We start from the raw sequence: 16,765 nt of genomic DNA, 5'->3' as shown, positions 1-16,765 counted from the left end.
GAGTGGAATCATGCATTATTTGCCTTTCTATGACTGATATATGTGTCTCCCTCTCTCTCTGCCACTCCCCTGATCGCACTCTGTCTCTCTCTCTCAAAAATAAATAGACATTAAAAAAAATTTTTTTACAGATACTAAAAATAGCCAAAACAATCTTGCAAAAGAACAAAGTTGGAGGACTCACGCTTCCTGACTTAAAAAATGAATTACAGAGGTGCCTGAGTGGCTCAGTCGGTTAAGTGACTCTTGATTTCAGCTCAGGTCATGATTTCACTTTATGAGTTTGAGCCTCGCATCGGGCTCTACGCTGACAGTGCAATGCCTGCTTGGGATTCTCTCTTTCTCTCTCCCTCTCTCACTGCCCCTTTCTCTCTCTCTCTCTCTCTCAAAATAAATAAATCAACTTAAAAAACTGTATTACAAAACTGCAGTATTCAAGACTGTGTTCTACTGGCCTAGGGATACAGTTGGATGAAACAGAATTTAAAGTCCAGATATAAACACTTAGATTTAAGACACATAGTATCTATACTCATACTGACTGTAAACTATGTAAACACTTCAATTAAAAGGAAAGATTATCAGAGTTGATCAAAAAGCAAAACTCATTTTATAAAATTCAATATGTCTCTGATAATAATTCTCAGGAAACCAGAAATGGAAATTTCTCAACTCCATAAAAGGCATCTATAAAATATGTATGATTGCTTTCCCCCTAAAATCAGAAACAACACAAAAATGTCTATTCTCACCGGTTCTATTTATTTATACTGGTGGTCTTAGTACAAAACAAAAAAGGGAAGAGGCATAAAGACTGGAAATGAAGAAATAAAATTTACAGTCTATAATAACATATGTATAGGAAATCCTAGAATACTCTAGTAAAAGTAATAGCAAATTTAGCAAGGTCAATAAACAAAATTCAACTATACACTAGAAACAAATAATTAGAAACTGAGACTTGAAATACAACTTATTACTTGAAAAACATTAAACACTTAAGAATACATTTCACAAAATGTATATATCACCTATACAAAGAAAACCAAAAAACAGTGCTGGAAGAAATTAAAGAAAACCTAAATAAATAGAGAGATACATCATATTCACAGGCTGGAAAAACCGGTATCAGTAGGATGGCCAATTCTTGTCTAATTGATCTAATATTCAATATAATACCAAATAAAATCCCAGTAGACATTTCTCTAGAAATTGATAAGCGAGTTCTAAAAAATATATCTGGAAATGCAAAGGGTTTAGAAAGCCAAAACAATTTGAAAAAGAAAAATAAAGTGAGGTTTCACACTTCCTGTTTTCAATGCTCGCTGTGAAACTAACATTAATCAAGATAATACAGTATTGGCATAAGAAAGACATATAAGTCATTGAAATATAAAGATGCCAAGGTAAGGCAATGGAGGAAGAATGCAATTTATAAAACAACAGTACTGGGACACCACGGTGTCCATATTGGGTGGGGGGGGGAGGGAAGAACCTTGACCCTTGACACAAAAAATAACTTAAAATGGATCACAGGCCTAAACAAAAATGCTGAAACTGTAAGAGAAAAACACATGAGAAAATCTTTCCAACCAATCTGTTCTTCAAAAGACACATTATGAAAACAAAAAGGTGGAGCACCTGGCTGGCTCAGTCAGTGGAGAGTACAACTCTTGATGTCAGTTCAGGTCATGATCCCAGGCTTCTTGGATCAAGCCCCACACTGGGCTCCACACGGAGCATGGAGCCTGTTTAGGATTCTCTCTCTCTCCCTCTGCCCCTCTCCCCCACTCATACTCATTCTCTCTCCTTAAAAAAAAAAAAAAAAAAAGGAAGGAAGGAAAGAAGAACGAAAGAATGAAAGAAAGAAAGAAAAGTTTTAAAATAAAGAAAGAAAATAAAACAAGACACAAACCAGGGGAGAAATATTTGTAACTCATACATCTGATAAAATTCTTGTATCCAGAATATATAAAGAAATCTCAAAACTTAACAATAAGAAAACAAACAACCAAACAAAAAATACACAAAAGATGTGAACACACTTCACAAAGGAACATACAAAAATGATCGATAAGCAAAAAAAAAAGATGCTTGGGATCTCTACTCATTATAATAAGCAAATTAAAACCAAACTGAAATACGGCTACATACTCACTGAGATGCCTAATATTAAAAAGACCAGCAATACAAGATGCTAAGGATGTGGAGCAAGTAGAAAGCTCATATACTGCTTATAGAAATGTAAAATTATACAACTACCTTGGAAGAGAGTTTGGCAACTTCAGTTACCATATCAGTTAGTAATTCCACTCTTAAATATTTATGAAATAAAATTATGTGGCAGCACAAAGATTTATACACCAATATTCAGAGCAGCTTGTTCATAACAGCCCAAAACTGGAAATAACCCTAATGTCCATCAATAGAAGAATGCGTTAAAAAATTGTAGATATGGGGGCATCTGGCTGGCTCAGTCAATAAAGCATGCGACTCTTGATCTTGGGTTATAAGTTGGAGCCCCATGATGGGTGTAGTGGTTAGTTAAAAAAAGGAATAAAATCCTTTTTAAAAAAACTGTGATATATTAATACAATGGAATGCTACTTAGCGATAAAAAGAAAGAAACTACTACAACATAACAACATGGGATGACTCTCACAAGAAACCAAACTCTAAGGAGCACATGCTGCATGATTCCACTTACATAAAACCTTAAGAAAAACAAATCTACTCTAGTGACAGAAAGCAGATTAACAGTTTCTCTCAAGAAGAATGCAGTGGAGTTAGAGAAGTGGAAGTAACTGACTGGGAAGGGGCACAACTGAACATCTGCAGGAACAGAATTATTCCATTTCTTTAATGTTGTGGTAGTTACACTTTTGTCAAAACTAATTGAAATAAAAATATACTGAATGTAATGGTATGTAAATCAACTCAGGAAAACTGGTTTTGTTTTCAGAAAAACAGAGCAGACTAACATGCTCCCTGAAACCAAACTAGAGTAACAATGGCTTAACCCAGAGATTCCCATTTTTTTTTTAATGTTGATTTATTTGGAGCAGGGGAGGGACAGAGAGACAGGAGAGAGAGAAAGAATGTCAAGCAGGCTCCTTGATGCCAGCACAGAGCCCAACACAGGGCTCGAACTCAGGAACTATGAGATCAATGTCCTAAGCTGAAATCAGAGAAGTTGCTTAACCAACTGAGCCACCCAGGCACCCCACAAATTTTCTTAGTTCATGACAGTCTTAGCATTGCAGTAACTGTTTATGGTGCTTTAGATCAAAATAAATACTACTAAATAATTTGGTTCAAACAACTTTATATTTTAATAATTTAACAACCATTTGAAAGAATTAAGGAACAAGTCAAAAGAAAAAATGTCTCTTTCATTATATTAGCAAAATTAGTTATTAATTTTTATGCATATTGAGCACTGCATGAACTCTCTCAAGTTTGGAATCAGATTTCACACCATCATCCTCATTTCCTTTTCCACATTAATTTCCACACAGTACTTGTTTTTAATCACAGTAACTGTTGAAAATTTAGTTATGCAAAAACTGACATCATCAAATGCAGCATGAATGCAAGTTGAAACTTGAGCTAGTAGTATGCATAGAGGCCCACATGACAAGTATACTGTGTTTCCCTCAAAAATTTAAAGTATCCTTCAGATTCCTGTGACTTCCCTGTAGTGTCCCTGATTACTCTGACTTTCAATTTTGTCCCATGCATCACCTACCTTTAAATCAAGTTCAACTAACACTGGTTAAGCAATGAACAGCAAATAAAGTACCTTATATCCCAGTCCCAACTGATAAATAGCAAAAATCTGAGCAGCATTAAGAGCTTCACTAAAAAGGTAAACTGCAGTCATCTGACCACAGAATACTCTATTTGCATCTGCTGTTTCTGACGAGCCCAGGAAACATTTGTCAAAGGTCTGTGAAAGAAAACAGATTGTATTAAAGAAAAAACAACAATATCTCCTCAAGAAATAATAACCTATATTGATTAAATGTTTCAGGATAAATTTTGGTATAAATGTTTCATCTGTTCTAATCTGGCTAAATTAAAAGAATTCATTTAGCATTTCACTTAATTCATTATTATCAAGTGTAGAGATCAAGAAAGACATCATAAAAAAGGAGAAAGCCAAAGTTTTCCAGAGTACAATAAATAAAATCTGACAACAAAGTGTATGTAAGAAAGAAGAGTCAAAGAAATCATGATGGATTCTGAAGGTTCATACTTGAGTAACCAAAAAAGCAAATGGAAGAACAGTCTTTGTTATAAGAAGGAAAATCATGAGTTACGTTTAGGACATAATCTGCCTTTCGGCGAGTTAATATGTATGGAGCCAACATGAATGGAGAAGCAGGGTTCTGTAAGTTTGGTGAGAAGTTAAAATTGTAAAGACAGACTTTTGCAGATATCAAGGTATAGACAATGGGTGAGATCATGGAATACAATCTCTCAAATATGTAAATCCAGAAAAGCAGATGCATGTATCTCTTCTAACGTTAAAAACAAAAAAAATTCTCTTAACATCTAGGTTACAAACCACATTTTAAAAATCCACGTGTCCACAAAGAAAGACTAAAGTTCTTCACATCCCTTTAAATGGTTATGCAACAAAAAAATCATTAGAAAGAATGTTGAAAAATAAATACGTATTGATATTAGGGAATACAGAAAAGTTGTTAACATTTGGCTTCTCAAGACAATCCACCTAAGTCAAATCACTGCTTCACATGCTGGTGATCTTGGCAAATTACTTAATCTCTCTGTGCTTCAGTCTCCTTACCTGTAAAATGGGAGATTATAATAGTACTTATCTTGCAAGGTTGGTGCTTTTAGAAAATAAAGGTATTTATTACAATGCTTGGAGTACAAGAAGCACTCAATAAAAGTTAACATAAGGAAAAAACAGGCCAAAAAACAACATATATATCTGATGCCCTTTTTGTGTTTTCAAAAAAAAAAAAAGGAGAGCTAACATTTACTGAGCACTTACTCTGTACAAGGCACTCTACTAATTAATTTGTAAACAGTATCTCATGTAATTATCACATTAACCTTCTGAGATACGTACTATTTTACACCCATTTTCAGGTGGAGAAAACTTAGGCCTAATAGATTAAGGTCATACAGTAAGTGACAGAGCTGGGATTCAAACCTAAGACTATCTGTTACAAAAACCCAAGCTCTTAAGATTATCATTACATAATACATAAATATGCGTAGCATAGGATATAAAAGAAGAATTTAATGGTGAATGGTCTAATGGTTTGTAATCATTTTCCTATTTATATTTTTCAAGTTTTCTATTTGAAAATGTAATTGGTGGGGAAAAAAAGAACATTTTAATTTAATTCCTATTGAAAATTTTAAATTTAATTTGAATTGTACATATCTTTTCCTCAATCCTGAAAAAATTATTACATAATAGTTATCTATAACAGCTATGAATTATTTGCAAAATTTATAAGCATGTATCATCCTACTCATTCATAAAAATGATCAGAATTCTGCTGTAGAGCTCCTAACTATACCCATTGTTACCTATAAATGCTCATCTTTACCCTATCCAGAATAATTTTTTAACAAAGACTCAACATTCTAGCCAAACTTAACTCTGCCATTGTGGTATTCTAAAATTTATACTCAATGTAAAATATATTTTTCATATTTTAAAATAATTTTTTCAAACCACTTACATCACTGGTGTTGACAAACCATGTTATCTCTCCATAGGAGGCTAGCTCACCATTCACGTAACATCGAAGCTCACTGTTCTTCCATCGGTTATAAATGTGCACTATAGTTACCATATACCACTGAATAAGTAAAAAGTTTGGGAAAAAAAGGATTATGATTCTTGAAATAACTCAACCACACTCAAAATAACAAGTAAAACTTAAACTATAAGTTACAATTAAATATAAAAATAAAATAAATATCAATAAAATAGTATCAATATTCAACCTTTGGAATATTTAATCAAGGGAACTCTCAATACATAAGAACTTACTGTGAAATTACCTTTCCAACTCTTTACTATGAAAGTTTTCAAATATATCCCAAAAAAGTTAAAAGTTTAGTACAAATACCCTCTTTTCCACCATCTAGATACCACAATTGTCAACATTTTGCCACATCTGTTTTACCTATTTATCTATATGTACATACGTTTTGCAGATGAACCATTTATTAATCTCTAAATTTTAAGGTACAAAAGAAAACACATATTACTACTACTACTACTAAAGTAACTTCCATTGATATTGTCTCATTGATATTATCCCAATACTCTATGAATAACAAAATATCATTCTTTTTATTATCCAAATCAGGGAAGTTAACAATTGTCCAGTGACTTATACTTCATTTTCTGAAACAGAATAAACAGAGTTGTGATCTACCACATGTTATGTCATTAATATTAAAACAAAGCATTTTGAAGGCTAGTATAGCTTGTTAAATTAATTACGACTTACTAACATCACATACCTTTTGTGGCTTAAAATCAAATTTCACACAGTGTTGAAAGCCTTTTCCTTTTGACTTTATTGAGGTTATAATCAAACAGCCCCCAACAAAGTGAGCAGAGTAACCAAGACCTTTGCTGGTTCTGAAACTATAAAGAATAATTTTCATTTTACCTCTAAATATTCTTTCATTCTCAAAGGAAGATAGTAACACTGACTTACAAAAATACATACCAATATAAATAGGGTTTATCCTTATCCACATTGATGTTATTCACAGGATCCATTCTTAGCCAGGTATGAAATGTAAAACCATTCTGGTATGGCCATTTGGCTATAGGAGGTAATGCAATGGCCTAAAGAAAAACATTGAGTTATTAATTCACGTGAAAAATTTTATTACTGAAATCAAGAAAATGAGACTTTACAATGCTATATATATTTCTGCTACATGTTATTCTATATCATGTTTAAAGTATTTATAAGCTTATTTATCTGAAAGACTTTTCCAAATTTTTCAAATTTTCCAAAATACATAGTAGTGATGGTAATTTAATAAAATGATAAAAACATTCCAGATGACCTGCTGGATACACTCATCTTTGCTTCATTTCTTACAATGAAGAAAAGATTCAAAAGAATTCCAAATAAAAGAGATAGGTAGTGATATCAAATTGGAAATATGTTATTCAAATGTTAAGATATTAGAATAGAGAAAGATATACAAGAAAGGAAAAGAAAAAAGTTAACAAAAAGGTTAGAATACACTTATTTTTAATAGCAAATATAAAGCTGAACAGAATTAGTTCATAACATTTTTCCATAACATTTTTAAATTAAATTCAAAGTCACTATATAAATAACTTTACCACCTGGTTTCAAATATTATTGAAAAGATAATTTGGGGACACCTGGGTGGCTCAGTTGACTGAGTGTCTAGCTCTTAATTTCAGCTCAGGTTATGATCTTACAGTTTGTGGGATCATGCCCTGCATCAGGGTCTATGCTGACAGCACAGAGCCTACATGGGATTCTCTCTCCTCTCTCTCTGCCTCTCCCGTGCTTGCATGCACACATGCACACCCTCTCTCAAAAAATATAAACACACACTAAAAAAAATTGTTTTAAAGAAAGATCATAATTTTATTTAAAAGTACAAATTTTAAAATCAAATTTTATTTCAAAGTACATAATGAAAGCAATCCAGAATAGCAAAACAAAATCTTGAAAATGAACAAAGTTGATATTCACGCTACCAAATTCAAAACCTACCAAACAAAGCTACTATAACAAAGACTGTGTTGGGGTGCCTGGGTGGCTCAGTCGGTTAAATGTCCAACGTTGGCTCAGGTCATGATCTTGCAGTTGGTGACTTTAGGCCCGCATGAGGCTCTGTACTGACAGCTCAGAGCCTAGAGCCTGTTTCAGATTTGGTGTGCCCTCCTCTACTCCCTCTCTCTCTCCCTCTTTCTCAAAGATAAATAAACACTAAAAAAAATTTTTTTAATAAAAAAAAAAAAAGATTGTGTGGTACTGACGTAAAACCAGAAATACACATCAATGGACTAAAACTGAGAGCACAGAAATAAACCCCTATATTTGTGTTAAACTGATTTTCAAGAAGAATGTCAAGACAATTCAAGGAAGAAATCACAGTTTATTTCAACAAATGTGCTGAGATAACTAGATATCCAAAAGCAAAAACATGAAGTTGATTACTTTCCTATATCATACACAAAAATTAACCCAAATAGATCATAGATCTCAATGTAAAAGCTAAAACTATAAAACTCTTATAAGAAAAAAATAGAGGTAAGTTTTCATGACCCTGGGTTAGGCAAATCCTTCTTCATTATTCCACAAAAACCACAAGCAAGAAAAGAAAACATGTATGAACTGAACTTCATTAAAATTTTAAAAAGTTTGTGCTTTAAAGGATACGATCAAAAAAGTTAAGACAAAAGCCAAAAGAATGGAAGAAAATATGTGCAAATCATACATCTGATAAGCAACTTGTATTCAGAATAAAGAACTCTTACAATTCAACAAAAGACAAATAATTTAAAAATGGACAAAAGATATGAATAGACCAGACCTGTCTCCAAAGAAGATATCATACAACCAATACAGACATGAAAAGATGCTCTAAATTATTAGTCACTAAAGAAATGCAAATCAAAACCACACTGAGATACTATTTGACCCCACTAGGAGGATTATAGTCAAAAAGATACCTGGGGCATATGTAAAGGGAGAAAGAAGACACATGGGGGAAGATAGGAAGGGCGGAGATGTAGTTTGGGGGAGAAACCAATGGTGGGTGCTACAGGAAGGAGCCATGGTCTTAGAAAAAGGCGAGAGACAGCCAAGAGAACACAACAGAACGCACAAAGAGAACGCTTCCCCAAACCCACTGGCTGGGAAAACGAGAGGGCCTGATTTTCATGAGTTCTTGCAATCAGTGGGGTTTAAAAACTAGTTTTAAAGGTTAGCAGGCTTGGCTGTAATAGAGTCCTTAGAGTGCTGCCCTAATTCTAGAGAGAAGGCAGGCAAACAACCCAAGGGTGCAGACAGCACAGAAGTAAGATTTGAGGGGCACCTGAGACACACTTGGCGGGAGATTACTCACTCTTCCTGGAGCATTTCTCTGAGAGGTGAGCATGCAGGAGATGCCTTTCCAGGGACAAAGGAGCAGACTGGCGCTATTTCCTTCTCCTGCCCCTCAGCTTACACACAGAACTACAAGCAGAAAGCACCTCAGCCCCACATTGGCTGCCTAAATTGCTTACACCAAGTCCCACACCACAGCACTGTAGCACAACTGCTCTTCTCCGTGAAGCTTGTCTCACTCCCAGCATGGCAACACACTCCCCCAGAAGACCAGCCCAGGCTGCTGCCCACGCCACATCCCTAAAGCCTGGAGTTTTAAAACTCAGCAGGCTAGAAATTGATCTGAGGACTGAGACAACAAAGGTGCATGTCTACAGGCAGAAAAAACCACCACCTTGTGGAGGACAAGAACCGCACAGAGTGATTTGGGGGAGAGAGGAGCTGTAGGCACGCTGAGAGGAGGGAGCCCTGACTGCATGGAGTGGAAGGAGTCGGGGGAGAGAAAGGAGGAGTGAATAAAGAATGAAAACACACACAGGGGACTGCACAGGAAAAACTCTTCCCCAAGACTAACAACAGGGAAGAAGAGGGTTTAAATACTACCAGTTTTTTATAAATAGTGGAGTGCAGAGTCTGAAGTTTCAGGGGTCAGGGTCATTGTGCTCCTGTGAGGAAGGAGGACAGAAGCCCAACAGCAAGCAGTATCATCTGAAGATCCCCTGGGGAGCATAGAGGGAAAAAGTTTGCCTCCTTGGAGTTCATTTGGTAGCGGTAATACAGCCGCTCCAGGGGCAAAAGGTAGGCTAAGGCACCACTGAGCTGTCCAATTCACCAGCATAGGAACAAACATGCTGGCTGAGGGCAGAAAAACTTGGTGCCAGCTTTCTGCTGTGATTTACCATAAACTCCAAACCACACTGAGCAATCCCACAATCCTTTTCTGGGACAAGCCAGTACAGGCCACAGTGCAGCAAGACCTACCCCAGAGACTCAGCACAAGGCCTCACTGTGGGGCATCTCTCAAGTTTAGAGTTTTGAAATACAGCCTCGCCTGAAATATAATACAGGAGGGCTGTGCTGCCTGACAGATGGACAGCTTACACAGGGTGAAGGCAGGGATCTGACAGAAGTCAGGGTCACAGGAGGGGTGACTGTTTGCTCTTCTGCGAGGGCTTACAGAGAAGCAGCAGATAACAGCTCCCTATTCCAGAGAGGAGACAGCAGGCAAAGCCATTTTCACCACGAGCCCACCAGATGACCCACTTCAGTGACCTAAACAGCACCATCAGTGGGAGACCGGCCACTACACCAAGCTCCCCTATCCCCCCGCCCTGACTCCTCACCGCCACCACCATCCCCCACCGCCCTGCACCATGTAGATGCACCCCCACTAGAGCAAGTAGGCCTAAGAATCAGATCAACAGGGTCCTCCCCTAGAGGACCAGCACAAAGCCCTGGCACAAACAAGTCTACTGATCATAGAATGCTGCAAGGCTTCAGCGATAGGGGAAAGAGGATCTAATTTCCTTTGTATTTTTTTATTTTTAATACTTTAATTCTTTTTAATTTATACATATAAATGCATATACACATACATATTTCTTAACTGCTATTTTTTAGGATCTTCTTTTAACAAGCAGACCAAAACACACCTAGAATCCACTTAAATTTTTTTTCTAGACAAAGTGACAAGAGGAAGTAATTCACCCCAAAAGAAAGAACAGCAAGTAGAAATCAGAGCCAGGGATTTAATCAATACAGATATGAGAGATGTTTGAACTAAAAATCAAAACAACAATTACAAGAATACTAGCTGGGTTTGAAAAAAGTATAGAAGACACTAGTGAATCCCTACTACAGGGATAAAACACCTAAAACCTAGTCAGACCAATATTAAAAATGCTATAACTGAGATGCAAACATAAATGAATGACATAGTAATGAGGATGAACAAAAGCAGCAAAACGAATCAGTGATACAGAATATAAAATTATGGAAAATAATGACATTGAAAAGAAGAGGGAGAGAAAGGTACTGGTTCACAAAAGTAGACTCAGGAAACTCAGTGACTTCTTAAAATGTGCTAACATTCATATCATAAGAGTCCCAGAAGATAAAAAAGACAGAATAAGGGCAGATGATTTATGTTAGCAAATTATAGTTGAAAACTTGCCTAATCTAGGGAAGGACACAGACATCAAAATCCAAGAAGCACAGAAAACTCACATTAAACTCAACAAAAGCCTGACCTCACCAAGATATATCATAGTCAACTTCACAAAATACACAAGTAAAGAATTCTAAAAGCAACAAAGAAAAAAAGTCCTTAACTGACAAGGGAAGACAGATCATATTTACAGCAGATCTATCCACAGAAACTTAGCAGGCAAGAAAGGAATGGCAGGATATATTCAATGTGCTAAATGGGAAAAATAGGCAGCCAAGAACACTTTATGTGGCAAGGCTATCATTCAGAATAGGAGAGATAAAGAGTTTCCCAGACAAACAAAAACTAAAGAAGTTCATGATCACTAAACCAGCCCTATAAGAAATATTAAAAGGGATTCTCTGGGAATGCAAGCTGGTGCAGCCACTCTGGAAAACAGTATGGAGGTTCCTCAAAAAATTAAAAATAGAACTACCCTACGACCCAGCAATTGCACTACTAGGTATTTATCCAAGGGATACAGGTGTGCTGTTTCAAAGGGGCACATGCACCCCAATGTTTATAGCAGCACTATCAACAATAGCCAAAGTATAGAAAGAGCCCAAATGTCCATCGATGGATGAATGGATAAAGAAGATGTGGTATATATATACAACGGAGTATTACTTGGCAATCAAAAAGAAAGAAATCTTGCCATTTGCAACTACTTGGATGGAACTGGAGGGTATTACACTAAGTGAAATTTGTCAGAGAAAGACAAATATCATATGACTTCACTCATGTGAGGACTTTAAAAGACAAAACAGATGAACATAAAGTAAGGGAAGCAAAAATAATATAAAAACAGGGAGGGGGACAAAACAGAAGAGACTCATAAATATGGAGAACAAACAGAGGGTTACTGGAGGGGTTGTGGGAGGGGGGAATGGGCTAAATGGATAAGGGTCATTAAGGAATCTATTCCTGAAATCATTGTTGCACTATATGCTAACTAATTTGGATGCAAATTTAAAAAAAGAAAGGAAAAGAAAAGAAAAGAAAAGAAAAGAAAAGAAAAGAAAAGAAAAGAAACAGAAAATAATAACATGAAAAAAAAGGGGGACTCCCTGAGTGGCAAAAAAAAAAATTTCTTTTTAAAAAGTCAACAAAGGCTAAAAAAGGAACAGAGAACATCACCAGAAACACCAACTTTACAGGTAACACAATGGCACTAAATGAGTATCTTTCATTTATAACTCTGAATGTAAATGGCCTAGTGTTCCTATCAAAAGACACAGGGTAACAGAACAGATATTAAAAAAAAAAAAAAAAAAAAAAACACCCTTGGGGCACCTAGGTGGCTCAGTCAGCTAAGCATCCAACTTCAGCTCAGGTCATGATCTCATACTTCACGAGTTCGAGCCCCGCATTGGGCTTTGTGCTGACAGCTCAGAGCCTGGAGCCTGCTTCGGATTCTGTGTCTCCCTCTTTCTGTGCCCCTCCCCCAATCACCCGCTATGTCTGTCTGTCTGTCTCTGTCTCTCTCTCTCTCAAAAATATATAAACATTAAAAAATTTAAAAAAAAAACAAAAACAAACAAGATCCATCTATATACTGCCTGCAAGAGACTCATTTTAGACCTAAAGACATCTGCAGATTGAAAGCGAGGGGACTAAAAGCCCTTAATGGATGCCAAAAGAAAGCCATTGTAACCATGCTTACATCAGACAAACTAGATTTTAAAACAAAGACTGAAATAAGAGATGAAGAAGGGCATTATATCATAATTAAGGGGTCTATCCATCATAAAGATCTAATAGTTGTAAACATTTATGCCCCAACATGAAGGCACCAAAATATATTAATCAATTAATACCAAACAAAAAGGAACACATTGACAATACAATAATAGTAGGGGACTTTAAAACCCTTCCACAGCAATGGACAGATCATCTAGGCAGAAAATCAACAAGGAAACAATGGCTTTGAATGACACCTGGACCAGATGGACTTAATGGATATATTCAGAACATTCCATCCTAAAGCAGCACAAAATACATTCTTTTCAAGTGCACATGGAACATTCCCCAGAACAGATCACATACTGGGTCACAAATCAGCCCTCCACAAGTACAAACAGCCTGAGACCATACCATTCATATTTTCATACAATGCTATGAAACTTGAAGTCACCATAAGAAAAATATCTGTAAAGACCACAAATACATGGAAGTTAAAGATCATCCTACTAAAGAATGCACAGGTTTACCAGTAAACTAAAGAAGAAATTTTAAAAATACATGGAAGCAAATGAAAATGAGAACACAACAATCCAAAACTTTCGGGATGCAGCAAAGGCAATCCTAAGAAGGAAGTATATAGTAACACAAGCTTAACTCAAGGAGCAAGAAAAGTCTTAAATACACAATCTAACCTTACACCTAAAGGAGCTAGAAAAGGAACAGCAAATAAAGCCTAGACAGAAAAAGAAGGAAAATAAAGACTAGAGCATAAATAAAGGATATAGAAACAAAACAGTAGGACAGATCAACGAAACTAAGAGCTGGTTCTTTGAAATTATTAATAAAATTGATAAAGCTCTAGCCAGACATCAATGAGAAAAGAGAAAGGACCTAAACAAAACCACGAATGAAAGAGGAGAGATCACAACAACCCCACAAAAATACAAATAATCATAAAAGATTATAAAAAAAGTATATGCCAAAAACTAGGCAATCTAGAAGAAATGGACAAATTCCTAGAAACATACAAACTACCAAAACTTTGAAACAGGAAGAAATAGAAAATTTGAACATACCTATAACCAGCAAAGAAATCAAATCAGTAGTTTAAGATCTCCTAACAAACAAAAGTCCACGGCCAAATAGCTTCATAGGGGTATTCTAATACACATTTAAAGAAGAGTTAATACCTATTCTTCTCAAGTTGTTCCAAAAAACAGAAATGGAAGAAAAACTTCCAAAGCCCTTCTACAAGACCAGCATTACCTGGATTCCAAAACCAGACAAATAACCCACTATGAAAGAGAATTACAGGCCAATATCCCTGATGAATACTGATGCAAAAATTCTCAACAAGATAGTAGCAAACCAAATCCAACAGTACATTAAAAGAATTAATCACCATGATCAAGTGGGAATAATCTATTCCTGGGCTGCAGGGCTGGTTCAATACTCACAAATCAATCAATGTGATACTTAATGCACTTAATAACATGCACTTAATAAATTCTTAATATATTTATTAAGATACAACATGTATGTATGTACATGTACATGTACATTATGTATTAAGATACAATATGCACTTAATAAAAGAAAGGATAAGAACTGTATGATCCTGTAAGCAGATACAGAAAAAGCATTTGACAAAATACAGCATCCATTCTTGATAAAAACCCTCAACAAAGTAGGGATAGATGGAACATACCACAACATAATAAAGGCCATATTTGAAAGACCCACAGCTAATATCCTCAATATCGGCAAAAACGGAGAGCTTTTTCTCTATAGTCAAAAACAAGCCAGGGATGTCCACTTTCACCATTACTAATTAACATAATACTGGAAGTCTTAACCTCAGCAATCAGACAACAAAAAGAAATAAAGGCATTGAAATTGGCAAGGAAAGACTCAAACTTTCACTACTTGCAGATGACATGATACTCTATGTAGAACACCTGAAAGACTCCACCAAAAAACTGCTAGCACTAATACATGAATTCAGCAAAGTCACAAGATATAAAATCAAAGTACAGAAATCTGTTGCATTTCTATCCACCAACAACAAAGCAGAAGAGTAAATCGAAGAATTTCTCCAAAAAATTAAGACACCTAGAAATAAACCTAACCAAAGGGGTAGAAAGTCTGTACTCTTAGGTAGGAAACTGAAGAGGACACAAAGAAATGGAAAAACATTCCATGCTCATGGATTGGAAGGACAAACATTGTTACAATGTCTATACTACCCAAAGCAATCTACGCATTTAATGCAATCCCTACCAAAATACCACCAGCAGTTTTCATCGACTTAAAATAAATAATCTTAAAATTTGTATGGAACCACAAAAGATCCCAAATAACCAAAGTAATCCTGAAAAAGAAAAGCAAAGCTGAAAGTACCATGATTCCAGAGGTCAATCTATATCACAAAGCTGTAGACATAAAGAAAGCATGGTACCGGCACAAAAACTAACACACAGATCAATGCAACAGAATACAAAACCCAGAAATGGACTCACAACTATATGGTCAATTCATCTTCAACAAAGCAGAAAAGAATAGCCAATTGAAAAAAGGCCATTTCTTCAACAAATGGTGTTGGGAAAACCAGACAGCAACATGCAGAAAAATGAAACTGGACCACTGTCTCAGACCATACAGGAAAAGAAATTCAAAATGGTTGAAAGGCCTAAATGTGAGACAGGACACCATGAAAATCCTAGAGAAGAACACAGGCAGAAACATCTCTAACCTCAACTTTAGCAAGTTGCTACACATGTCAGTGGAAGACAAGTGAAACAGAAACAAAAATGAACTACTGGGACTTCATCAAGATAAAGAGCTTCCACACTAAACTAAAGGCAGCCTATAGAATGGGAGAAGATATTTGCAAATGACAGATCTGATAAAGAGTTAGTATCCAAAATCTGTAAACAGCTTATGTAACTCAAAACCCCCCAAAAAACAAATAATCCAGTTAAGAAATGGACAGAAGACATGAACAAACATTTTTCCAAAGAAGACTTACATGTGGCTAACAGACAATTGAAAAGATGTTCAACATCACTCATTATCAGGGAAATACAAATCAAAACCACAGTACGATACCACCTCACACCAGTCGGAATGGCTAAAATTAACAGCACAGGAAACAACAGGAGTTGTCGAGGATATGGAGAAAGGGGAACCCTCTTGCACTGTGGTGGGAATGCAAACTGGTGAAGCCACTCTGGAAAACAGCATGGAGGTTCCTCAAAAAGTTAAAAATAGAACTACCCTGCAACCCAGCAATTGCACTACTAAGTATTTACAAGGGATACAGGTGTGCTGTGTCAAAGGGGTACACGCACCCCAATGTTTATAGCAGCACTATCGACAATAGCCAAAGTATGGAAAGAGCCCAAATGCCCGTCAACAGATGAATGGATAAAGAAGACATGGTGTGTAAACACACACACACACACACACACACAAATGGAGTATTACTCAGCAATCAAAAAGAATGAAATCTTGCCATTTGCAACTACATGGATGGAACCAGAAATCGTATGATTTCACTCATATGAGGAATTTAAGATACAAAACAGATGAACGTAAGGGAAGGGCAGCAAAAATAATACAAAAACAAGGAGGGGGACAAAACATAAGAGACTCTTAAATACAGAGAACAAACTGAGGGTTGCTGGAGGTGTTATGGCTGGTTGGATCGGCTAAATGGGTAAGGGGCATTAGGGAAGACACTTGTTGGGATGAACACTGGGTTTTATAC

The 16,765-nt window shown here is 36.0% G+C and overlaps 1 protein-coding gene across 3 annotated transcripts in view; it reads right to left on the bottom strand.

Moving 5' to 3' along the window:
- The window catches only part of LRBA (LPS responsive beige-like anchor protein), a 781,201-nt gene that overhangs the window by 666,012 nt on the left and 98,424 nt on the right, over nt 1-16,765 (bottom strand). For all 3 annotated transcript variants that reach the window (XM_042983782.1, XM_042983784.1, XM_042983783.1), the window contains exons 6-9: nt 6,732-6,853; nt 6,520-6,646; nt 5,727-5,846; nt 3,803-3,949 (exon numbers count right to left, since the gene is read on the bottom strand). In XM_042983782.1, the coding sequence (XP_042839716.1) occupies nt 3,803-3,949; nt 5,727-5,846; nt 6,520-6,646; nt 6,732-6,853 (516 nt within the window). The remainder of the gene's footprint in view (nt 1-3,802; nt 3,950-5,726; nt 5,847-6,519; nt 6,647-6,731; nt 6,854-16,765) is intronic.

Source organism: Panthera tigris, chromosome B1 (genome assembly GCF_018350195.1).
Source record: "Panthera tigris isolate Pti1 chromosome B1, P.tigris_Pti1_mat1.1, whole genome shotgun sequence".
In the NCBI taxonomy this organism is placed as follows: Eukaryota; Metazoa; Chordata; class Mammalia; order Carnivora; family Felidae; genus Panthera; species Panthera tigris.
The sequence above is the reverse complement of the archived record's forward strand: the minus strand, read 5'-3'. Positions and strand labels throughout refer to the sequence as shown.